Source organism: Metarhizium acridum (assembly GCF_019434415.1).
Source record: "Metarhizium acridum strain ARSEF 324 chromosome Unknown scaffold_574, whole genome shotgun sequence".
Lineage (NCBI taxonomy): Eukaryota > Fungi > Ascomycota > Sordariomycetes > Hypocreales > Clavicipitaceae > Metarhizium > Metarhizium acridum.
In genome coordinates this window covers 269,955-294,852 of record NW_027094044.1, presented here as the reverse complement: position 1 = coordinate 294,852, position 24,898 = coordinate 269,955, and the positions used below count along the sequence as shown (strand labels likewise).

The following is a 24,898-nucleotide window of genomic DNA, read 5'->3' as shown; positions in this document are numbered from 1 at the left end:
ATGGAGCTCGAGCCACCTAGGCATCCTGTGCCCCTTGTGCATGCCTGAGAATCCAGGCCGCAACACCAAGTGCATAATAAGATTCTCAGGCACAAACACAGGGACCCCACTTTGGCCCGTTAGCAAAAAGGCCAGAAAATTATTCTCCATTTTCTTCTCTTTCTTCCTTTTCTTCATTCAAAAATGAACAACGCAAAAAACACGTTCAAGTTTCTCGCGACATACTGGTCCGAGGTGTGCTTCTACAGCCTGCGCCCAAGACTGCCGGTGACTGAGGAACAGAAACGGAGATGAAATCGAACAATCTTGGGTGCGGTGCTTTCCTGGCAGTAGCCAAATGGGGAGGATCGCAATGATTGAACGTACATGCCCATGTCGACGCCAGGTTTCCGGATGCTTCGCTCGATTACCGAGACCGACGGGTATCTTGATATGCCAACGTCCTAAAAGACAAGAGAGAAAACTCCAGTCACCAAAAATCCCTGCTGTGTATGGAGAATAGTTTGGGGAATTAGCCATTGGTGCCATTAGCTACTAGAGGACTTACCTGGAAGACCTCTACTACGTTTTGTGGTGAATGTACTTTTCTTGCCGACTGGTCGTCTTTTGCTTATCGTCGCGTAGATTATTAAATGTATCTTCCTATCAGTTGGCTGGACTTGTCTTCCGATGATTCATTGATTGAAGCAACCAACGCTGCACGAGGCCGTTAGTCACATGACCAATTGCAAGACTTCACATCTTAGCCAGATGGTCTCACGAATTGCACCATGGAAGAAGTTTTGTACCAAACGGTATTTTCGTTGGGATGTTATATCGGACAGTATACATGGCTGAGCGCAGTGTCCATATTCCCTGCCATTGAATCTGCACGGCGAACATGGTTGGCTGCTCTGTGTGTGCACACAACGATCATCAAACGACAGGCTTCCGTCCTGCGTTGTTTGTGGCATTAAAAGAACGCTCGTGCTTGAATACTTCTCTTCAGCACGGCGGGAGAAACGAAAGAAACAACATAAACTCATTTGGATATCCTCGTCCAGGCGTTTCCCATGCCCCGCATGTTTTCTCTGTTTCATTTCCCCATCGTTGCCCATACCCAAAAAGAAAAAGAAAAAGGCCACGCCATTGACATTAGTAAAACAAATCGACGGCTGATCCACCCAGGTCCGCGTAAAATGAAGATATGACTAATACAATACTTAGAATTTCGTCCCAAAGAGCCCCTTGATGTGCCTCGACTCTTCATTCAAGAGATTCTACAACGTTGCGGGCGGCAAAATGAAGAGCGTGAAGATCACGCTTGGCTTTCCAGCATGGCTGACCTGGCCTCCAGCACCAAGGCTCGGCGTTGGCGTCAGGGCTGGCTTCAGGGCTCGCCTCACGCTTCTTCTTCCAGCACAAGATATTGGGACCGTTGCAGACGTCAGGGAAGTGGCCGCCTTGGTTGCCGGGGTTGAAGGGAGCGTCGCCCCCCTCGTCCCTCTTTGAGATGTCACGAATTTCGCTGATGACGGCTTCAGCAGCTCTCTTGGCCTTCCAGCAGGGTTGCCCAGGCCGGTAGCACCAACGCTTGTCTTTCATGGGAACTGGGTCGTTGCTGGCGTCTCTCTTCCAGCAAGGCTGACCAGGCCGCCAGCACCATGGCTCCGCGACAGCCTCTCTCTTGTCGAGTCCTTCGTCAGCGGCGAACCTAGTCTCGAGCCCCAAGTCGCGGTAGTATTCGGCAGGCTCGCGGGCAGTCAATGAGGCAACGTGGGCGAGCTCATTTAGGGATCTCTTGATCTTATACGCGGCTCCGCCAGGAGAGTTGCTGTATTCGGCTTCGGGGGTGCGTTCTTTGAGTGCGCCGGAAGACTGTATCGACTCCGAGAAGGCTTCGGCAACTCTTTTGACCTTCCAGCAAGGTTGGCCAGGCTGCCAGCACCAAGGAGAAGCCTCTGCAGCAGGTGCTGGAGCGGCGTAAGCGCCTGCGGCCGCCAGGGCGAGGACTACCGACGTAATGTGCATGGTGCCTCTCCGGGAAGAAAGAGGAGGATGTGAGAGAGGAGGGAAATTGAAACTGCTATTTCAAAGTCTCGGACTGACCGGTTCAACACGACAGTCCTCGGGTGCGAATTGTCTTGAAGCAGATGAACGAGCAAAGACCATGCACGACGATGGCAATGATGCTGATTTTATCCCCTTTTGGCAAACAATGACTGAGACCGAACAAAACAGGTACATATAGAGTCCGACGTGAGGGAGCTTTGGTCACACTGTCGCCATGTGAGCCCTCAGTGAATCTAGTTGACTATTGAAGACGACAGTCAATAGAATTCGCATCAACATTTGGCGCTCCATTGTGATGCCAGCTGCATCCTCCATTACTCAACGCCTCCGGCGCTAGCAAATCAACTAGATCCTCTAGGTTCTTTCTCGTAAGCCATTTTATGAGGTAATGTCTCCATTTGTGGTAAAAGGCGCGGAAGCCCATGCGTCCATGGATAATGAAGCGAACTTTGCGGGAGGCCGCATGGCCGACTACTCACGCGGGTGGCGGGGTCAATTATCAGCAGAATAAAGCCACGACAACGTTTGGCACTCTCTCAGCTATTGAGTCCCCTTCCGCTTGCGGTAGCTGTGTGGAGGCGAGATGCCGCATCGTAACTGGGAGTTGAACTGGGGACGGCCGGCATGCTTGGGGGAGGCGTACGCTATATTGGAGAAGCTTGCCTCATTGAGACGGAAACCCCGAAGCTGTACAATAACGGCCCTGGATTCCACAGGCACAGACTCCTGGCGCGACTGGTCTCTACTCAGCCACTCCGCTTGGCGTGCTATTGAGCGCTGCTGAGGTGTAGTCGTGTTTGTGCCTGAAGTTATTGAAGCTGTATTCATTACCAAATCGGGAAGGTGGGTCCGCGCTCGAATACCAGGCGTGCCTTTGCGCCGTCCCTCGACGTCCGACTATAAGTGCCAAGGGCGTTCCATGGCACTGGACATGTGAAAGCAAAAGTTGGTGAATAAAAGGGATACTCTGTGGTGAGTTGCAAAGAAGGATGCTAAAATTATCGACTTATTGGTGGGAATCTCCTCACATGGCGAGCTGCTTCTTTGTGCCACTTGGTAGAATGGACGCCGCATGGCGTGTTGAGGTCTATGAACATTGAGATTGGCTAGTAGAACCGTTCGCCCTTGCCCAGATAGCCCGAATGAGAAGTATGGAGTCGAATTGTGTATATTGACGCCTTGGGGCTTCCCGGGGCCCATCCTGTAGTTGTCGGGATTGTATTAGTCGGCGAGACTGGAATCTGTGCCCCTGGCCAAATACTTAGTCCACGCTATGCTTTGAAATAGGCCGCGTGATTATTATACCCCATATGCGAGTCATCCGTGTCACAGATTGGACCCAAACACCTGGTGTGTCGATCCCAGGAGCATGAAAAGCATCGATCCCAGCCAATGATGAAGCACGGAGTAGCTCAGGGTCCAATTGCGATACCATGTTACGGGTCCCGGGCGCTCGGTCCAGGACGACCGGTCCACTAGTTCGAGTTGACGGTGGTAGCCGAAGCCATCAATTGATGTGTCAATTGACGTGATTGTCGTCTTGGATACGGATAGTAGATTGTAGAGTATATGCCATTGTATAGCAACCTACCCAGGTGGGTACCGCGCAGATGTACGGAGTAACTGGATTGGATCCCGATCTTGTGTGGACTCTGTCGTCGTGGACTAATCGAAATTGACACTGTCGATGCTCCTGGGCAGAAGGGCTGCGACAAGATCGATGCAACGGCACGTCTTGGATCCGACATGGAGATGGAGAGGCGGGACGCGTACACGTACCTGCAGCTTGACATCTATGCTCCTCAATATTACATAGTACAGCACTGGAGCGGATTGTTGATGACCCATGTTGTCTGACGTCAGGCTCACGCCTCCCCCAGGAATGGTCAACGTCATGACCACTCCGCAAATGTGCGCCGCGAAGAAACACGCCACAGGCAATAACCAGGTCGTCGTCTCAATAGTTTGAATAAGACTCACCTCTACCTCACAATAAAACCTCAATTACGATCCCACCATGGGTTTACGACCAGCACAGGCCGCCCGCTTGCCGCGACTATTCGTTACCAAAGCATATCACACAACCCCCATTTCTCACTCCCCATACAAGGACTCACAAGATAGAAAGTCGCTGAATCCACGGTCGGCGGAAGCTACGAAGTCCGGCAGAGATGATGATGTTGCTGGTGCTCCAAAGGCCGCGTTTGGCCGAGGAATAACTTCGCCAGAGGGCGAGCGTGCGACGGCTACCAAGGAAGAGGGTGGCGATCCGCTGGAAGCAAGCGGTGCCAACCAGGACCTGAGTAAGCCTCAGGGAGATGAGAGATCTGGGCACGCGACGGGCGCAGGCAAGGAGATCGGGAAAGGGGGGAAGAGCGGTGGCGGCAGTGCACCAAAGAACGCTGGTACGAGCAAGCGGTATTGAAGTGTTACGGAGGGAACAGGAGATTGGGACGCGGGCTGTGATTTCTCCTGAAATGCACGGTGATGGATGTTGCGAGGACAATAGCGACTTTTCCGCCAGAGAAGTTGTCACGGGCGTGAGAAACTAGTAGCGTCTGCACTCAAGATCAATACCAATCACTGCGATGCTCTCTTTTTGCTAAATGCAGTATTGTGTTGGGCCAAATTTTGTTGTCTCTTATTGTCCTCTCATCTCTCACTACTACGCGGCTCGAGCTGACAACCCTTTCAATTCTCGTTCCCAGCATTGATGCCCTGACAAGCACCCAACCTTGTCCAAGACGCTCTTAGCATTCCTCCTAGCTTGGACCACTCTCATCAGTCCCTCCGTGTCAAAGTAATGCCGCAAGAGCTAACAATTCCATCAAAGCTTGTGGAAATTGCAGTTTCGTCAATTTAAACCCCTTCTTGACCAGATGAACTGCTTCGCCAGTTCCGTCAATGGGTTTCATATGCTTCCCGAATATAATGCGTGATCTATCCCGTCTTAACGAGGGCAAAAAGGGCTGTTGTCCCTGATCCTTTGTGCAATGCCTCATTACTAAGAGTCGTAGCTTGACAAAGAAGAACTCGCAACAAACAACGCCCTTTGTCAAAACTTCAGCACAACACAACAATATTCTGGACTACATAGTGGAAGATTACCATCAAAGTCTGTTCCTGTATGTATAAGCTCTGCGACTACTTCATATTCTATATGCATCCAACCATATTTGTTATTCGCGTGCTTGATCGGTATCCAGCTGATTCTGACACCATTCTGACTCGGGGGAAAAGCCTCATGTCGAGCTCAGATGCGGCCGGCGAAGCTCCAGCAAGTATTCTATACTAGTGCTGCTTCGGCGCAGTGTCTGTATCTGATCTTCACTTTGTTAACTTTGGCTAAGCCACTCGTCATTCAGCAGGTCTTGCACCTTTGACCTTCGATCCGGTTGGTCCTTAAGCAGGCCGGCTACTATATCCTCCCACTGCTCCTGTTCCGCCGTGATCACCTCACCAAAAGTCTTGTTGCGGATTTAGCGAGCGCCTTCCTTATCAGCCTTCGCTTCCGGGTTGAGAACATTCCAACTTGGTGGATGCCTCTCGTCCTCGTAGCCTTCCCCATCTTGCGGAATTTTGGGGATCGGGAGAGATCCTCTCAGATTCAGTGCTTTTTTCAACGGACCCTCCGAGTTGCGCTGACACTTGTTCCTTTTGTAGACCTTCGAGACTCTGCAGTGCCAAAACGATGTTTGTCGGGCGAAAATCTTGTCAAGTTAGCAAACTGGAAAGGCGAATGCTAACAAAACCCACCTGCACGGCAGATGCCACGACCGTGTAGGACGGCTAGAGCTTCAACAACGCTGCCAGATATTTTGCAACGAATGTCATCAGGTCAAGGCTGCTTAGTTTACCCTCAACCGAAGTACGGGGTAGACTAGGCAGAGATGCGTTTTTGAGTCATACGGCAAGTAGTTCGCGGCGTTCGCCTTCCTTTATCCTGGCGACGAAGGCCTTTATCGCAACGTACATCAGTGTGTTCTCGCATTAGTCACGGCAGAGCTATACGATCGAGGAGCCACCATGGCCTAGCTCGTGAATAACCCGATATCGGCTGCCATGAAGCCCATCTCCAAGACTAATCAGGTGATAGCCTCCTGCTCGATAATAACCAAGTTTCTCCAGCTCAGAATCGTCGCCATGACACACCTCATAGTAGAGCCGTCCTCATAGTCTGTCTTTGCCCGAGCCCCAGAGAGCTTTGGGGGCCTCGCCGGCTTCTCATCACTCCGTGTAGGCATTTGGGGACTCAAAGTCAGCCTAAAATGGGAGCTGAATTTCGATGATTGTTGTCAGGTGTGCTCTCAATAGCGAAGTGGAGAGGCAACTTGGGCAGCAGCCGGTTGTTGACCAATTGGTTCAAGAACGAAGGCACATTAGCTCGCAGTAAACATCCGAGAACCAACACAACCAACAGACTAGACAGACGCAGAATGTTACCCCGTAGACGGATATGCAAGTTTTGTTCCCTAAGCTCTTGCAAATCAGTGACAGTTGCATCCGCTGCGGCTCGTCTGTTGCCTGCCAGTCACCCTGCGCTGCGTGGCGCAGCATGATGCAGAGCATAGTGCTCCTGCATCGTGAGCTTCCCTCGTTAGTGGGGTAGGCCACATTCATGACCTCTGTCAGGTCGATGGCTGTTGTTGACGTGTGCTTGATATTCCCAATGGGTATGTATGGGAGACTGGGCCTACTGACTTACTCCTTGAGTTGGTCCAAGTGGTGTACATGCTGAGTGTAAGTCTCAAACTTGAACACATATTTCCATTGCAACTCGTTTTCTTCTCTGTATTCTTATCAACATGTTCGTTGCATATAAAAATGCAGATAAACAAGTACCATGATGACCTACTTTCAAAATGCCGGAGTTCGAGTCATGCAACTACAAGTTTCTGCGCAGGCTATTTGCACATGTCTTGATATCAATTTAGAGTTTGGCATCAAGCCCTTTTCAACAAGCATCAGGACGCTTCTACCAGAAAGTATGCTGTTAGTTTGGACAGACTGGTATGATCGACTTCACCGACCGCGAAGGCATGCACCTCTCACAGATATCCGTTGGCAAAGTGTATCCATCTGACATGTTCTCCAGATGTATGACCATTCCACCTAACAGCTGTTTTGTTCCTTCAAGGGAAGTGGTATTAACCTCTAACCAATTTGACGATTACAGGTGAGTACGGAATCCATGATTGACAAGGCAAAGCCAGTCAGGACTGTCCTCACGCGGCTCGTTGAGTCTCAGGGAAACACTAGCATGAATGTTGTCGTCATCAACACATGCTAGGGTGGAACTAATGCATACTATATGCTTTTGATTGGGTAGAGTCTCGTTGAAATGGCCGTGATGCCATTTCTGTTTACCTCTGGTATCGCGATTACAACCAGTCGGCCAACGCCTCCTGGTGTCGCCGGGGACGTTGCCATGCTCATCGGTCTCAAGACCGTTGTGTTACTAACGAAACATTCGTGGCGCACTCGCTTGCCTTTATGCACCTAAATTTGGGCCCTAGTTAACAAGCACCCTCTCTGAGTTATCAAGCACCCCCATTGTGGCTGGGCCCCTTCAGGTGCCGGTGTCGGAATTTACTAGTAATTAGTAAGGCAATTTGGACAGGCCGGCCTCACAGTCACCACTAACGCCGCTTGCAGCGCACCACACACCACACACCCACCACACCACAACACCACAACACCAAAATAACAGGCCACAAATAACGCCACACATCATTGAAGTATCACGATCAACTTCAACAGCTATTGGCCTTAGAGCTGTTGATCAAGACGATTCATACGAGCCGGGCACCGAGGGCCCTCGAGCTTATATGCGTATTGCAGCCGCAATTGAAGACTGTGACGATATTGATGAAAATGACGGAAATAAGGCTTCAACACCACAAAATTCATCGCTAAAAGCCTCACAACGTCCTTTTACAGAGTCACAATGGGGCAGTCAGGATACCTCGTTTATTTGGGATGATAATATTACGCCTGAATTTGAAGGTCAAATGGATCAGGTCTTTGAAGAAATGACACAGCAGGCAGCCGCGATGGATGATATTATGCGACAGCCGGTGCAGACAATAATTATCCCGGAATAGCTTCATTTAAATAGATTAATTTGAGCGATTTTTTATAAAGGCGCGACCGTACAGACAACCTTTACGTTATCCCCATACAAAAATCTATGGGGGCCCGGTATCGGGTGTCCCAGCCACAGCAAGCCACAATGGGGGTGCTTGATAACTCAGAGAGGGTGCTTGTTAATCGGACCCTAAATTTGAGGTTGAGTGATGGACGCAAGTCGATCAGATGATACACGTTTGCAGTGGACAGTTGCCACAAGGATTTGGTAGAGACCACGATTCGTCTCGCATCCAACGCAGCATCAGATGTCCCAGATCTGTGTGGTAGCATGTGCGCTGTCAGTGTCTGCTATGCTCGCTGCTCTGACTCGTCAGCCACATTGATGCCAAGGAAGCCATGGAAAAGACCGTTTGTACTGGAGTTTTACGAGAGGCCCTTCAAGTACCGTTTCTAGGCGTAGGGTTATGGGCAACTTGGCGGAGGTTGTAGAAAAGAATGACATTGTGAGGCAGTTGAACGAGCATCACGTCGCTACACCCGAGCAATATGCAGGAGTAAATAGCGCCCGTCTATTTTCGCAATCAGAGGAGCTAAATTTGGTGTCTGCCTTCCAGACTAGGTTAAAGAACAGGCATGTTGGGCGGAAAGCTACAAGTTTATGGGCAGCAGCGCTCAGCTCGTTGCCGATGCCTACCATCTTGAGAGCGTTGAGGATGAGTTTAGTCGCACGTATGACGTCAAGGAATACTATTTTCGTAACAGTAATGGCAACTTCCAAGTTGGGACTTTGAAGGCGCTATATGTTACATTTACTAAATATCGAACGTATCAGCCTTGGAATGGGACACACCTTGTTGAAAATATCACTTAATGGGATCTTTGTCATGTAAAATTGGGCAACACATGCCTCCAAGGTGGCTACATCCAATAGCCCATGTAAGCACAAGGGAGTTGAAACTGATTCGAATTGGACAGCAGCTATCTTGACTTAACTGAGGCTGTTCCACACAACACAAGCCGCCATATGTACGGCTACCCGTGATGTGATATCATCAAAAGTCCACCTAGTTCTAGCTGAAATGGCAACTTCATCTTTGCCACTTCGACTTCTCTCGCCCGCAGGCTGTAATGTAACCTTGGTCTTACTCAACGTCGTCGTTCTCCGGCCGCTCTGCTCCACCAGTTCACCACACCATCAAAATACAACCTTGTCAGGGCAGATGGGCCGCTGCATGCAAGTCATTCGACCTAGTTTTGCTTTGTCCAACGCGCCACGCAGGTTCGAGGCAGTTTGGCGAACTATCGCCGCCGGGGCTGTAGAAGGTCGGATGATTTCCAACAGCTTGTGCTGTTTGGAGCCCCTTGCTACAGAACACTGCATCGGATGATATGTACAGTGGCTCGAGTCTCTTTGTACCATTATGACTGATCACTTGGCCTTGCTGACAGAAGCGTCTTCGTCTCCTTGGCAGCCGGTACAATATGTGTAAGGGGCTGACGTACACTCTCCTTCACTCGGCTGCTAGCCCCGATAGGCGGAAATCAATTGCACACCGGCGAGGTGAGTAGCCTGTCGATGCGCTTCCATTCAAGTTCGCACGACGGTTTGCGAGTGACACCAGACATTGCGAAGACGTAGCGGTACAGCCGACCAGCCGATTCTCCTTCGGTGGCTAGACAAGGGGCCCGGGGAATCCATAGAGAATCGACGTCAAAGTGAAGCGAGTTCCTTGGCTCAATGCTGCGGCTGTGTGTACACTTTGCTCCTTGGGGAAACAACACAGGAGAACCTATCGCGGCGCTGGCCATGTGCCTGTTGTGTAACGTCGCTTGGCTTACGGACTGCGATCAAGCATAGTCCGCGTATCCCGTTTCCTACATTCCGTATATGCATGTCATCTTGCTTGGGGGTGTGGCTACTTCGACTGTTGCCCGATTTATGACCACTGTTTGATGATGCCTGACCACAAGCTCATTAGCTTTATGCCGGGGCCTTTTTGCGGCAACCAAATCGTACATAGAATTTCGGCGGGTGACTCCATCACTAACGTCTTCCTGTTTCGATAGCTGCTTTGACTATCCCTTGTCGGCATAGCCGTCTTTGCATGTTGCTGTGTGGTTTCACACAACGGCCTGTCAGGCACCGGCTCCCACGGACATGCCTCAAGGCGCCACATTGACTTGCCTATGTAAGACACAAGCTGACAACGCACGTTGTTGGAGGAGTTGAATGGCGGGAAAAGGCGGCTCTTCAACTTGTCATAACTGCCAATTTGGGATTCTACATGGTCTCTAGAGCTTCGCCCAGCGCGGGACTCGAAGGACAACGAATACTAATGGTGAAAGCTGCAAGTTTATTCACAAGAGGCAATGGCAGAATAACTACACGTAGATTTAAAAAAAAACTGCCGAACGAATCGGCGGACCATATGCTGTCCCCTGCAGCAATTATTTTCTTGCGAGTGAATTCCCTCGTTTGCATGAAGCTGGTATCGCTACGTTGCCCTTGCGCGGCATCTGGTCCTTGTTGATATGCAGGAATCTTGGTTGGCCATGACACATCCGAATCAACTTTTACCGGTATTTCTCTTGAATTGTCCTATTTGCACCAACCTTGGCAGCGCTGCTGGGCCTGGAGGCGTTCTGGACGCAGGATTGGAAGGAAACCCCGGCTCTGCTCTGTTGATGTTTTGTTTAGATTCGGGTGCTTGTAAATGATCGATCCCGGCCATGCTTTGACAGCGGTGAAGTGTCATTTGCCAACCCCATTCATCGGGTCACGTCTATCCATATCCACAAGTAAGCAAGTAGACAAGATCCTTTGCATCCTCCCGGTACTCCGACAGCCATGGATGTCTTTTTAACTCGTTGCCCGTCCACTGCAACGCCACCTTTAACCGTATACCCTGGCCCTTGCTCCCGAATTTCCCGCGGCCGGGCAGGGGAGAGCGGTTATCTGTGGCAACGTCAATAAATGCCGAACCATGCTCCGCCAGTGGTACGCCATGGCAGATAGAAGTCGGCGTCTGGATGTTTTTGGCTCCGCAGGCGGATAATGTCGCCGCTATTGGAGCCCACTTGTCATCCATCTGTCTCTTTTGCTGCAAACTGAAACTGATACAGCTCTGTCCACGTGGATCGTATTCTAGCCCCTGTATGAAGGCATCAACGGTGCAAGATGTCTTGGGGCGATGGAGACTTGCGCTTTGTAATCACGGCAAAGACACAATGCGAAATCACAACAACAGCCCAGCTTCTGGCCGTTGGGTGGCAACGACAAGCTCCTCCGTCGGACGCCGAGCCCGACACGGAGACTTCATATCGGAGAGGGCCGGCGTGACAGAGAGGTGAAATAGTACGCGTGCTACTCTGCCGCATTTGACATGTACAGGGCAGTATACATGAATCGGGTTGCCGTGGGCGCTATACGGAGTAGTTTTGATGAAGTTCCTATTGGGCAAGCATATAGTTGGCCGTGGGGTGATTTGGTTCTTTCCAGGCTAGCCTTCGTCCCATACCTTCATGCGGCCTAATACGAGTTCAGCTTCAATATCCTTGCACACGTGTAGGTCCAGCCGGTGGCAATACTACCATCATACCGCTAAAATTAGGCACCCCTGGTGTGAAAAGTTATGAAGAGTTGTACTGGCTGTATGAACACATGCATGTTGGGGTCGTAAGACGCCAGGGTTCCCCATGCTAAATTCTTTAGATCCTGTTGACAGGAATCCACTCCCGTCATCAACGATTTAAAGGAGAGACAATATAATGCAACGAGGCGGAGCAGGTTCGGGGTATATTCTGTTACCCGTATTTTGGACGAGCGGAAAGCAGTATAGTGATTTCCGATTCCGCGACGAACCATTGCGGTGTGAGGTCTCAACTAAATCCCCGTTTATCTTCTTAGGGGACGGGAGATATCGGGAAGAGCTTCGCCGTGGCGTTGGAAAGTGATCGACACAGCTTCAACGACGATGCAGTCCACGTTTGGTCCTCGTTCAGTATCCAGAACAAGTTCGAGAGGAGTGTTGCCTAGTTAGGCAGTTAACTAGCATGATTTCCTATACGGGGCCAATAGTTCATTATAGCAGATGTACCTTGCAAGCAACGGTACATCTCTGCTTGCGTCGACTATACATGGGATAGACCTATTTCGGGTCTAGTTGAAGCCATTCAAGTGGCAGCTGAGCATCCATTCCAAGTGGCAAGTTTGCCAACACAATGGTTTTAGACTTGCTCATATAGATGCAATATACTGTGACGCAGTTTCAGATTAGCTGGGGACCTTGACCCGGGCGAAGACATTCGAGAAGTGGTCTGTCACTGACAGACTGGCTATTCGGAGTTTGGGCTGATTTGATAGCATTGTGCCTGACAGAGGTGCTACTTGTGTTGTAGACGGAGTGTGGGTGAGAATAGCCTCTCCATTCCCCTGTATTTCTACCAGATAATCGGGCCACTACATTGTCTTTCAGGTGGCTGCATGTTACATTATGCATAGCCATGAGTCTGCCACCTTGAAGGCCTTATGACCCATGCTCATAGGGGCGGCATGACACGTCATTCGTTATCACTAATAACAATCACTACGGCTATTTCGCCAATGCCTTGTGGTACATAGTTGCTCTCCATGATCTTCCAGCTTTGTCTTGAGTTTATTGTCCTGCACATGGTAAAATATATTGAAAGAAGCTTGGTATAAGCCAGTAGTTCCATGTCCAGCGAGCAAAAGTGAAGGTAGCAAGAAAACGAAGAGATAGGAAGCTACCTGAGAGAACCTGCGTGTCTCACTTTATTTGGTCATCTTTACGAACAGGATATGCTTTAGGCAACCCCCAACTAATTTGGAAAGCAGGATGATGGAGGTCACATCCCCATCAAGGAATTGCTTGTATCCATTGGGCCGGTGACAGAGACCCTACAGAGTGCTCTATGTGTACGCCAACACCCCCTCCTGCTCTTGCATGGACTGGCCTGAGCGGCTACAAGGATGTAAAGGCCAAGCATCCAAACGTCTTTATTTATTGATCGCTTTGATCGTATGCCTGCAACTTCGGGGCTAGCCTCATGTAGCCCGTGTGCGGGCTGGCGACATGGATGCAAGTCATTGGCTAGAGTCTCGGCAGAGAGAGTTGCATCTTGATTCTGCTCTCTTGAGATACACCGCAAAGTCCGAGAAGGAATGAGGCTATCGTTTTAGAGCCAAACTTTCAAATACACACAGGACGTGGTCAACAAGTATAAATATCTAGCATTCCTCCCAAGAGGTCCCAATCTTGGTTCCTACCTTGTTGCAGCGGCTCCGATTCACATCCATCTCAACACCCAACTTCCTTTACTGTTGCAAACCTTGAATCTACCACAATTCAATATGCAGTTCCTCGCTGTTGCCGCTCTCCTTGCGGGTGCTGCCATTGCTGTTCCCACTTCCAACACCGGCGGCAGTCCCATTTGTCCCTCTGGTCTTTACAGCAATCCCCAGTGCTGCTCGACTCTTGTTCTCGGTGTTATCGGCCTTGACTGCGCTTCCCGTGAGTATTGACGCCTTGAAGCGTACCCTTGAACAGTTTACACATGCTAACTCCAAGAACAGCTACCGAGACCCCTAATGATGGCCGAAACTTCCGGGATATCTGCGCAAAGTCCGGACAAAAAGCTGCCTGCTGCGTCCTACCTGTTGTACGTTTGGAACTCGGCCCAGTGAGCCTATTCAAAACCATGGCTTCAGTACTGACACCACCATAAACAGGCTGGCCAAGACCTTTTGTGCAACGGGCCTGTAGGCGCTTAGGAGACTGCGTCCCCTTCGGATCGAGTACTATAGCCAGTCAGATGGCTTACAATCTTGGTCTCGAGTTTGGAACTAGAGCCTTGAAGACCAAGGATGGTTGCTTGTATTCCAAGATTGGGAACATGGTAGATACTTTGCTTCGATTACAAAACTTGCTACTTCTTGTATCGAATTACGCCGACATTGAAGAGGCAAAAGCTTTTTCCCATTCTCTGAATATACATAAACTTGTACATGATTGGAGGCGATATCACAGCGGACCTGCATGTCTATGTCGCCTGTTATATACACAAGGTACACAATCGCACGCATCTTGTCGCTCGTGCTCCCAGAGTAACGCAAGACTCCCCTGCAAATCTTTCCATTTGAGCATTACAATGGTCAGTCTCCCATTCGGCATGCTGGAGTCGGTTTCCGTCGGAATGGAAGTTTGGTGCCCAGACGAATTCTACTTCAGCGGCTTGTAGGAGGGTATGGACGTGCATCCCATCGCTGAAGAACAAGGAGGCAAATAGCTTGTTATCAAGCTTTAGCTGCGCTGGACTTGAAACCATAAGTCGCAATCGCTTGTCCAACCCGAGACAGCTCGTTTGTTCGGAGCCAGTCCAAGTCTGATGTAATTAATAAAGACCACTATTTCGTCATAGGCTGATTATTTCTAGGCAGGAAAGCCTTGGCTGCGTGCCGTTGTACGAATGTGTACGAATGTGCACCGATGTTTGATGCCAAGTGCATCCATCCCGGCACCTTGTCTCGCTCCATGCCCGCATCGTAGCCGGCCACGCTGGTACGAGCACCGATAATACCGATTTCGAAATTGATGACGGAGAATGGAATAAAATCACGTCAAGTGGAATGGCCTACAGCGAACTGCAACGTACCGCAAATGACGGAAACAAGCATCTTGGTAGCGTCTTTATTGGCACTGGTCAGGTTTACGTCGCCTCACCATACAGTCGTGGACGCCGTGACGTATGGCGTATAAACTGATGGCACAGTAATAATGAGAAGCAAAAATACTTTGGAAGTTGTATTTCTTGGCCACTGATTGTTCATGTAAGCCTTCTTGGTTCAGGTTTTAAACTCCACCCATTAGGGAACCAGCCTCATAGTTATACTATAAGCTTGAAACTTGATTAGATTTCGGGTCCCTTGACTATTTGCGGCCCATTCTTTGATTAGGTCAGGCTTCGGATTTAGCCGACGACTTTTGGCGGGCTCTAGGCGATGCGTTTCGCCTGGCAGCGTCTCAGCTGAGGGATGGCGATGGAGTTGTAGTACGTTGAGAACAATTGCCTCAAGTTGGCAAAGATATTGCGATTAATTGCTACAGCTAGTTTCAAAGGTTGCAATACATCAACAATGGTACTGATTATGACTAGGCGTCGAGGCAAGCGCCAGGCATAAGCATTACATCGACAAGAGACTTGTAGTTCCGTAGCCTGTAGGTAGAGGTCGGACTATTATTATTTATTTTTTTTTTTTGGTTTAAATTTCAGGTAAAATTGCTGTATACTGACGCGGTAAGCGTTTAGTTTAGTCTTCATATTGTTTGGAACTGCTGTGTTGTCGCGCGCGATCAAACGTGATGTTTCGTCCAGCGAGAGGTTTGCGAATTCGTGCAATTCGACTTGTAGCACTTTGACTGTTGCCATAATACTGTAAGAGATGTGCATAAGAACTTTCTTGCCGCTCAGCAGCCGCCTGCCAATGGTGTGTGCGTGTCTTACTGGAACTTCCATAGTCTCGCAAGCCGCACAGCTAATTGCGGCAGCTTTTATGCAAAGAGCATTCATCCAAGCCAACTGAGTCACCCCAAACTCGACACAGATACAGATAGTCAAAGTAAAATTGAAACAAATGACAAAACCAGCAGTGTTGGGTAAGATTTCCATGTCTACCGGGTATGCTTTGACTGGACCTTTAAGTCATTGGGTGCTTTATGCTTATCAGGAACCACTCATGCTGCCATGTCAAATATGGAAATGATCAACACCTAGCCTCTTGAGGATGCTTCAAAAGTCCCTGTCAACAAGTGATTTGTGGAATAGTATGCTGGGTCGGCTCTAGCAAAAATGGCCCTCAAGGTACGGTCCCAGCGGCCATGATCACAAATGCAAGGCCTGTGGTGAGCGCAGCAGAGTTACAGGAACTAGTTACTCGTTAGTAGTTTTGCTTTGCTCTCCGACAATGCAAGCATGTTTCATACTACACGTGGCATTTCGCCAAACTTGGGACTCGATGTGCTGGTCGTACCGTCCAACCACATCCATTCTTCCACACAAATGAGCGTCATAACATGACAGATCTCGATAAGCGAACGGGTTTACATTCTTCCAAGATCGGGACGGCGATCGGGGCCACGCACTTGTCCTTGGTGGCTTCATGCTAGCAACGCCGCTCCAATGAATGCCACTTGTGGCGGCGATGTGAGCTGGGATGCGGGACATGACGTAGTCGTCCATTGGCCTGGGCTTGATGTCAGTTGAGCGGCACCAAGGATTGATTCGTTGATTGCTAGATAGTAGCGGAGACGTTTTCGCTTTTAGTTTCGGCAGACCAGAATTCGTTAGCTCGGTTGCAAGGCCGAATGGTGATCATGATACTGCCATTGGGCAAACACGCAGCTTGGAGAGCTAGTTGTGGAGGACAGAAGACGTCACTAGTTGTAACTTGTGAGGAGAAAAGCCGCGAGTATAAGATGCAAGCGTTTCCTGCCAGCAGAGTTGTCGTCAGTTGGCACAATATTCCTCTTCGCTACAAACTTTACAACTTGCCGTCAAGCTCTACATACCCAAACCACACACCATGGATTTCGTCAAGAAGGCTGCCGAGGGCATCAAGGGCAACTCTGGGGAGAATAAAGACCAGGCCGCACAGGGCCACGGTGGTGAGCAGCAGGACTACGTCGACAAGGGTAATTTCCAGACGTCTATTCCTTTACACCTAGATGCTAACCACCTCATAGCCTTTGGCATGGCTGCTAGCAAGAGCGGCCACAACATCGACCGCAACACCCAGGAGAAGATCACCGACGCCGGTCGGACCGCCTACGAGAAGGCCACTGGGTAGGTGTCTCGACTCTGCCACGGTGATTAGACTAGTGGGCTGACGCGTAACGTAGAAGCAAGGTTAATCCCAAGATCTCCAACTAGAGAGTGCACCAGCAGTCGCCTGTTGCATTCACGAATAGATTGTCAATGGTTAGGATACGTGTAGTCTATATTTCACTTATACCTACCCCGTTTCGAATAAAAGAAGTTTAACCGCACCAACTTGTGTTGGGAAAAATGCGCGGGTCGTGAATATGTTGGAGGCGATCAGTAACTTACTTTGCACTTGAGCACAGCTTGGACGTGATGAGTGATGATTTCACGAATTTGACCTTTTGCAAAATCGTCGTGGTTGTCGTGCCTCTACTGCAATCTTTTGACGACTGGATTCGCGTGCAGGCATAGATGTATCGTGCGCTCGTCATTGGGCCCGGGGCTCGCGCCGCTGATTGTAGACAAGTTTTGAACAAGTTTCGCTGCTCTGCTAAAAATTATGGTCAGAGAGAAATCTGTTCAACTACGTATACGCTGGTGTATTGGCCCCAAATAATGATAATCCATGTGCTCAGAGACTCTGCCACGCAACCACGTCAAAGCGTTTGGAGGTTAAAGAAAATTGCCAAATCTTTCAGGATGCAATTTGCTCACGGCACCGCCACAAGGGAGGGATGATCAATGTGGCGCTTCAACGCTTATCAGCACAACTCCTGTAATGAGACAGCGAAGTCGGACAAATGCCGCGAGGCGACCGACACGAGGCCGACCAACGCACCAGATGGAGCATGAAAAGTCAGACTATTATTGGTGGAAACAACAAATATCCAGCTTCACTTAATATCAATTGCGACCGCCTTCTCCTTCTCCCAACCCTTTCGGCTCCGGACTCTGTCCTCTGTCCTCAGACCGCGGCAATGCCCGGCTTCGTCCTCACCAAAGACCATGTTCGCAAAGCATTCTCCCACCTGGGGCAAGTCGAAGACCTTGAACATCGCAAAAAGTTCCTCACAGAGTACATGGTTCCCAACGTCACATGGACCTGCACCGGCAGCGCGCACTCGTTGGCAGGGACGCGACACAGCGTCCAGGACCACGAAGACGCAACCTTCAAACGGCTGGGGCGGAACCTCAAGGGCCCCATCAGATTTACGGCAACAAGAGTCATTGTCGATGCGGAGCGTGAAGAAGACGGGTGGTGGTGTACCGTCGAGACCAAGGGCGAGGCCACCAGGACCACGGGCCAGCCATATGACAACGAGTACGCGTGGCTGATGCGATGGAACGACGAGGGCAAGATTGTGGAGGTGCGAAGCTATTTCGATACCATGCTCTCTGAGAAGGTACTGCTGGGACAAGAATGAGGAACAGCTCCGGGGCCAGGCCAGTCGCAACAAGTACACGCCACACATGGGAATACAAGACAGATTCTCGGCAATCTATAGACAATATGTACACTTTTTGCCAACAGGATTAATGTTCACGGTATCACAAGTCTCTCCCCACAACAAAGCCGCGCCGTGCGACTACTTGGCTTTACTACACACCGACTCTCCGCGAGTCTAGGTCCTCCGTGTCTAAGCCTTCTTGGGAGCCCAGCCAAGACGGTTGTTGCCAGCGTCAAAGACAACAAGGGCCGCCTTCAAGGCAATGTCACCAAAGATGTTCTGGCCAATCTGGCCGCTTCCCTGGATGCCGCCGTAGCAGGTAGAGCCGCCTTCCTGGGTGGGAGCGTAGTTGATGATGCTGCCGGGGATGGTGATCTTGGCCTGGCCCACGCCGAAGCTAAAGTCGGGGAGCTCGGAGCTGCAGTCGAAGACGTAGCCGCCCATCTGCCGGTCGTTCTGGGCGCCCTGGACCTGGGAGTAGTAGTCGTCGACAATGGAGTCGTCGATGAGGAGGAGGGTGGTGCCGGTGTCGGCGATGCCCTGGATCTCGGCCGACTGGAGGTTACCGTTGCCAACGGCGTACCCGGAAGCAGTGAAGCCCCAGAAGCCCTGGCTGCCGTCGACGTCGGTGTAGGAGATCTCCCCGTCGTGCTCCCGGTCGTCAATGTAACCAAAGTTGTAGGTGCCGTCTAGTTACTTACCGCGTTAGCATTCTGTTGTGTCTCCCCTCTGCGCGTTGAACGGTGCAAGGTGCTTACCGGCAGCGTGCTTCAAGTTGGCAGTAAACAGAGGCGCCTGGAGGCTGTCCTTGATATTGGAGAACCACGTCTTTTGCTGCGTTGGCTGGACCGTGTTGAGCTTGTCAAAGGCAAGGCCGAGGAGGCCAGAGCTCTGAGACGGGCCCCTGGTGAACTGGTCAGAGACCGTCTTGGCAGATTCGACGGCCTGCTGCTTGACCGTCAACCCGCCGACGGTAACCTGGTCGAGGAAGACATCACCGCGGCAGCTGCTTCCATCGCCGTACCGGATGGACCAAGACGCTCCTTCAAGCGGCTCGGCAGAGGAGCTGGATTTGATGTCGTAAATCCTCTGGCCGTTGACCTGGCCCTTCTGGGTCTCGCTGCTAAATACCCAGAGGTCACTTGAGCCAGTATCAAAGTCAAGATATAGCTTCTGAGGGGGGGTACCGATATCAACTTCCGCAAGATATTCCAGGTCACCGACGCCGGGGGGAGGCTTGGTAGGATCTGAACCAGTGCCAGGGCCGCCACCTTGGCGCTTCTGCAGTCCCAGGTCCTCTTCAATACGAGACACCAGGGAAGAAAGCTCTGCAGGCAAAGGAACGTTGTACTTGTTGTAAGCCTTGGCGAGGGCCAGAGGACCGTTTGGCTTGAAGTTCTTGTTGTGAACGGCGTTGATGGAAAGAGTCTGGGTTTGACCAGCTGCGGGCAAAGCAGCGGCGACGTCGCCCGCGATGGCGAGGCAGGCAATAAAGGCTCCAAAGGTTTGCATGGTGATTTGTCTATATGAGAAGTGTTGCTTGGCCAAGACCGTTGAAAAGGAGTAGTGATGAGATGAGACAAGCCAGCCAGATGTCAGAAGAGGCGATGGCGGCTTCAACTTATACCTTTTGGCCGAGATTTCACGGCTTCATCGTCAAGTCAAACAACATCGTATCAAAGGAGCTCCCATCTTCCACAAAGGCCTTCCACGCCCTCGGAGGGCACCACTTTGCTATCCTAGCGGACCTTGCACACGTTGCATCACATAGGAGCCTATAATGATCCCGAAACGGCATTTCGGTCCTCGAATGACCAGGTTGTTTTAAGACGAGAAAGGAAGTTCATCTCTCACGATCGTCATATTATCACAACTTGCCCTGCCCCGTGCCAGGAGCTCAAAACGCCTCATGGGCCAGTTCACGAGGCCCAACATGGTGCGGCGGCGACTATACCTCATTGGAGCAGTGGCCGCCGAACGAAGCCCAAGGAACAAGAAAACAGGTACTGGTCGACAAAGAGGCTTTCCATGATCCTGCAATTTAGACTCTAGCCAAGCATGTTGGCGTAGCCAGTCGGTATTCGTAGAGCGCCAGACAGACGAAATGAAGGAGACGGTTGAGCTGAAAATGGAAACACATGATACGGACCCAAGCACGCGACTTGCAACAGAGAGGTCGTATGGTCTCTTTCAGCCAGTAGCATGACTTGCCGGGGGGCTGGAGGGTGGTGGTTTGCCGTCTTCCAGAATCAGCCGCTGAGGCGTTGCCAGAGGGAAGCGACAAAAGACACGGCCGATCATATCGGGCAAACTGCGCCAAGCAAAAGGTCCTCTCATTCAGCGACAGTTTAGATGATGGTGCGATGGAGCTGGGTGCGCATCAAGGGGCCAGCTCGACCAGTCAGTGATGCCCGGCCGGACGAGTCGTCGAAGTGCGACGGTCTCGCAACAACATCAAAGGATGAGAAACATGACGACTTTGATTCTCTATTCGACACAAACGCCGGCACTAACTGACCAGCTCCCCACCGCGTAGGTTCCGTCTTAGCCGATAGGGGTCAGGGGGGCCCCGGACTGCTCTACAAGACTACGGCGTACAATAGCAATTCGCAAATTGTTAGAACATGTGCCCTTCTTGATCGTCGTAGAATTAGACCATAGGGGATGAGCTGGTCGGTTGAGGAAGGAGCCTGATCTACCATGGCGAGTTGTGTGGAAACAAGAGTAGATCTAATGGAACCCCTGGTGGTCACAATGCAGCGTCCGCAGCTTGTGCCACTTTGTGGAGAAGGCCTGGAGATTTCCGTGGTGTCTTGTCTTTCCCCCGCACAGGCTTATTCTTGGGTTAAGAAGCTTACTCAAGAGGTTGTCAAGCATGTAGTTGGTTGGTTGGTTGGTTTACTCCGTAGCGTAGTGTTATCTCTCAACTTATGCGGTCGCGGCAGCAAACCCGATCAAAATACGTCGAGATGGTCCAATATATTGACATATAAATCACCCATGCCAAGATATTAGCAGAGTAGCTACCCGTCCTTGGAAAAGGCTTGGCTGTGAGGCGCATCAACTGACCGGTATTTTCGGATCGGCAGCGACCGAACCAAAATCGGGGTCTGGCATGCTGCAGTACCACTCACTTGACCTCAAGATCAGCATGAGGAACCTCGAGTAAGTCCGCGGTCACGGTCGCAACTTCGCAACGGCCACCCAAATGGCACCGGGCGAGAATGGATTTGTTGCAGTTAGAAGCCCGTTCTCACGGTAGCGTCGGGGCCGAAGGGGGCACACCAGGCCACAGCCAACACGGCATAAAGTCTTGTCGCTATTCGGAGCAAGGCATCGCCAAGTTGCAAGGCACTTGTCACATAATTCCCAGTTGGACGATGTTGGGCGACACTCGCGCCGAAAACTCACCTACCGTTTTCAGATGGTTCCCGTCCCTCCCCTATCCGGGCGAAACATCCCTACAGGGCCAAATTTGACAGCAGTATAGAAGATCTGTGCTGTTATTGGAAGGTTAGGATCCCCGTGGGAGGTCCTTCATTCGAAATGCCCTTGTATTTTCGGCAACGCCTATCCGAGCAGACGCCTCATGAAGTTTCACGTTTCGCCGCAGGGCAGTGGTCTTGGACAAGTAACTAGTGCGCACTTTCAGCAGTTGTCCGGGCATGAGAAATACAATCATTATGAATGGTCGGGCGGTGATGTTTGGGCGTCCTTCGTGATGACTCTCCACCATCGCCATCCTGACCAGCAGTCGCGTCGCTGTTCCTGTAGCCGACATCAGCATGCACGTACTTACTATCCCAGGCTTCACATCGCCGCGCATCATGTTTTTCAGTGACTATGGATATTCTGTTCAATCACCTACCGGATGCGTCGAGACTTGTTATGAATGCCTTGATACCCATGTATGTAGTGCTTGCTATTTCCGATGCGACAGGAGCCGGCGCAGATGAGTTGGCGGTGCCCTTATAAATGGTCAAGTTGCCCCCTTCGATTCAATTCCAAATGATATGGGATTCTGATCAATACATTCAAGCATCAGGCGATACTCCGGGCTGGACTACGCTTACTATGTGCACCAAGCACCACCAAGTAGTCAGCTTTAAATGGCGTCGCCGCTCACTATCTGTTACAGGGCAGAAAATGGTCAAGGTGAAATCAATAGTGTTTGCCGACTACAAGTTGCCGTGTGCAAAAGGAACAGAATCGCCGGTGTTTCAGCCCTGTGCCTGAACTTGACGTCGGATGGGTGATGGCGGCATGTTCAACCGCTGATCAAATCACCATTACCCGCCTTAAACATCGAAAGCATAGAGCTCGTGGAAATGGGCCGATTCTCCTGTTCTCTTCCTGGCAAGCCCATGTCGGCGTTGGACAAGAGATGAACAACAGTCTGTTTTTAAAATATATATAGTAAAAGAAAAAGCAAAACCGCAGCCTTTCAATCACTCTTTTATTGAATGTATTACAAAATCAGTATTCTCCTTGTAAATGTGACGGTTTCCGTGCACAGCGCAAGATCGGCCCTGTTCGGGACTTGTCAACTACGTGAGCAACGCCGTTGCAACAAAAAGGACGTGAGCTGCCTCCTGTATATGTCACGAATGGCCTTTTTTCTTCGAGATTGCCTCAAACGATAGAAGTGAAAACTCAAATTGTGATGAGAGATGGATGTTCAATACATGGCCAGAGCAAGGTCAGCGGCTCACCTCGAATAGGGACCAGGCAATCATACCAAGACGCCCCTGAAATTCACAGCAGTCCGTCTTGCCCTGCAGGAGGTGGGTTGCACCGCTCGTACCGTACATAAAGAAGGGTTGTCGATATTTATATTCACCACCCAGGTCGCGCAATTTGTACCAACAGACGTGCCGCGACAGACATGCCAGCTGCGAGGAACTCTACTTGAACAGAAATGTATAAACATAACCCAGCAGTGTGGTATACCGCGATTCGCGACAAATGGCTACAAGTACGGCATATTATTCGGCCGCTTTGTTGCCCTGAAAATCGCCCGGCAGAAAAGGAGCTTACTGGAGAAGCGCAAAGGTGAACAAAGACAGAGCTCAACTAGGCCCGCGCAAAAACACAACCACAAAGAACAACAAGAAGGAAACACTGGGAAGGGCAGAACCGGAACAAGTTTACACATCTTTGCTAAACCATAGGTTTGCATGTGATGCCAGTAGAATGTTCGTTGGTAACAGCTAGCTATTCACTCTTTAAATAGCAGTGTGCTGCCGCAACTTTCTGAACATCGAGGATAACACCATGAACAAAGAACGAACAGGCACAGGATAAATCACGGAGTACATGTCCAATAAGACTTCGAAAAGTATTTAACCAGCCATGTTCGTAGTCGCTGGCCTTGCGACCACACAAGCTCGCAAGCATCTACAGCAGCCATGTCAGATCATCTTCGTCTCAGGTTGAGGGTCTTCTTTCTTGCATGTTTCTCGTCATGCCCGTTTTCTGACGGAGATCCTGATGGGACTCGTTGCATAGAAGAAGAGTCACACATGGCACCACCCTTTTCCGGTTGTCATATAAACCATGCAATAACGGATCACAGTTGGGAGTTTTGATGCATTCTCCACTATACGAAAGCTCGTCTTCTAAGAAAGCCGCCGAAGACGCATCAAAGGCTCTTCAGAAGGTGGTAGAGGACACTAACATCAGTACCGTCTCGATCAAGGGATGCGCATTGACGGTACAAGTCCTTGCCAACGATGGCATGAGCTTGCTTGTTGCCAAGAAGGCTGTCACCCTAGTCTTATTACTGGAAAACCGGCTCCTCATCAGACTTTGCGAACCAAGTCCTCGACCCCCGGAGAAATGCTATCCAATTGTAAGCAAGTCGGCCATGGCAAATCTTCAGCTGCCAGAAGATCTTTCTGTCCTACAACTTTATAGCGACACAATGTCCATGCATTTACCTTGGAAAGGAGAGAGCCTCCGAAAAGCGTCTTGGAACAACTACCGACCTGAATTCTTTCAGAACATGCTACGTGTGCTCTGGAGCGCTGAGGATACCAGGGATATTTTGAGGCATTTGTGGACAGATTATCAAGGAAAATGTTGGTTCGCGCTTGGCATCACCTCGCGCAACAAGGACCAACCTGTTGAGGGGAATGTACCGCCGGACTACATTCGGGACAAGCCTTCGACGTTTGAGTTTTTATACCCAGGGTCGACTTTGGGGGAAGATTTCATCAAAAACTGGCTAGAACTATCGGAGAGGATCATTCAGATTGCCTGCCTTCCGCCCCAAGAGTTCAGGGACATTGCAGAGGCCATCTGGAGAACCCTCGAGGAAAAAACTGCTCTTCACCAACCAGCATGGCCAGCCCTGTTGCAGTGCCTTGAGTTGGAGACTCAAATCGACTATTGGGATGGGAAAGTGAGCACTTGGGGGTATTATTAAAACGTTCCTGTTCGGCGCTGGTAGTGTGTCATTGAGGGATGCAAGTCTTCATGTTGATTATTCTCTTCGGCTATTCCACAACCAAATAGCTCGGTCTACATGA

General features: G+C 50.5%; 8 protein-coding genes across 8 annotated transcripts; 6 read left to right on the top strand and 2 right to left on the bottom strand.

The window, feature by feature from the left end:
• Positions 1-832: 832 nt before the first annotated feature.
• Positions 833-2,805, bottom strand: J3458_020539 (uncharacterized protein). Its single transcript, XM_007817658.2, has one exon. The coding sequence runs from the start codon at positions 2,008-2,010 to the stop codon at positions 1,246-1,248; it is 765 nt and encodes a 254-aa protein (XP_007815849.2). The 5' UTR covers positions 2,011-2,805; the 3' UTR covers positions 833-1,245.
• Positions 2,806-3,826: 1,021 nt separating this feature from the next.
• On the top strand, positions 3,827-4,629 carry J3458_020538 (uncharacterized protein). The gene has a single exon (XM_007817657.2). The coding sequence runs from the start codon at positions 4,070-4,072 to the stop codon at positions 4,475-4,477; it is 408 nt and encodes a 135-aa protein (XP_007815848.1). The 5' UTR covers positions 3,827-4,069; the 3' UTR covers positions 4,478-4,629.
• Positions 4,630-13,513: 8,884 nt separating this feature from the next.
• J3458_020537 (uncharacterized protein) lies at positions 13,514-13,933 on the top strand (the record flags this gene model as incomplete). Its single annotated transcript, XM_007817656.2, has 3 exons — positions 13,514-13,673; positions 13,736-13,821; positions 13,892-13,933. The coding sequence occupies 3 exons, from the start codon at positions 13,514-13,516 to the stop codon at positions 13,931-13,933; spliced, it is 288 nt and encodes a 95-aa protein (XP_007815847.2).
• A 41-nt stretch (positions 13,934-13,974) lies between these two features.
• J3458_020536 (uncharacterized protein) lies at positions 13,975-14,400 on the top strand (the record flags this gene model as incomplete). Its single annotated transcript, XM_066122097.1, has 1 exon — positions 13,975-14,400. The coding sequence occupies one exon, from the start codon at positions 13,975-13,977 to the stop codon at positions 14,398-14,400; it is 426 nt and encodes a 141-aa protein (XP_065972723.1).
• A 2,341-nt stretch (positions 14,401-16,741) lies between these two features.
• Positions 16,742-17,088, top strand: J3458_020535 (uncharacterized protein; the record flags this gene model as incomplete). Its single annotated transcript, XM_066122096.1, has 3 exons — positions 16,742-16,850; positions 16,902-17,001; positions 17,058-17,088. 3 exons carry the CDS (start codon positions 16,742-16,744, stop codon positions 17,086-17,088), a joined length of 240 nt encoding a protein of 79 aa, XP_065972722.1.
• A 618-nt stretch (positions 17,089-17,706) lies between these two features.
• On the bottom strand, positions 17,707-20,807 carry J3458_020533 (uncharacterized protein). The gene is made up of 2 exons (XM_007817654.2): positions 19,127-20,807; positions 17,707-19,057 (listed from the first exon to the last, which is right to left on the bottom strand). Exons 1-2 carry the CDS (start codon positions 19,878-19,880, stop codon positions 18,558-18,560), a joined length of 1,254 nt encoding a protein of 417 aa, XP_007815845.1. The 5' UTR covers positions 19,881-20,807; the 3' UTR covers positions 17,707-18,557.
• On the top strand, positions 17,707-20,807 carry J3458_020534 (uncharacterized protein). Its single transcript, XM_066122095.1, has one exon. The coding sequence runs from the start codon at positions 17,721-17,723 to the stop codon at positions 18,342-18,344; it is 624 nt and encodes a 207-aa protein (XP_065972721.1). The 5' UTR covers positions 17,707-17,720; the 3' UTR covers positions 18,345-20,807.
• A 3,148-nt stretch (positions 20,808-23,955) lies between these two features.
• On the top strand, positions 23,956-24,795 carry J3458_020532 (uncharacterized protein; the record flags this gene model as incomplete). The annotated part of the gene is made up of 1 exon (XM_066122094.1): positions 23,956-24,795. One exon carries the CDS (start codon positions 23,956-23,958, stop codon positions 24,793-24,795), a length of 840 nt encoding a protein of 279 aa, XP_065972720.1.
• Between the last annotated feature and the right edge of the window lie 103 nt (positions 24,796-24,898).

Coding starts and splice junctions, on each gene's coding strand:
- J3458_020539 (XM_007817658.2), bottom strand. CDS start 2,010: ATGCACATTACGTCGGTAGTCCTCGCCCTGGCGGCCGCAGGCGCTTAC.
- J3458_020538 (XM_007817657.2), top strand. CDS start 4,070: ATGGGTTTACGACCAGCACAGGCCGCCCGCTTGCCGCGACTATTCGTT.
- J3458_020534 (XM_066122095.1), top strand. CDS start 17,721: ATGCCGCGAGGCGACCGACACGAGGCCGACCAACGCACCAGATGGAGC.
- J3458_020533 (XM_007817654.2), bottom strand. CDS start 19,880: ATGCAAACCTTTGGAGCCTTTATTGCCTGCCTCGCCATCGCGGGCGAC. Junction 19,058..19,126: donor CAACTTGAAGCACGCTGCCG/GTAAGCACCTTG, acceptor GTAAGTAACTAG/ACGGCACCTACAACTTTGGT.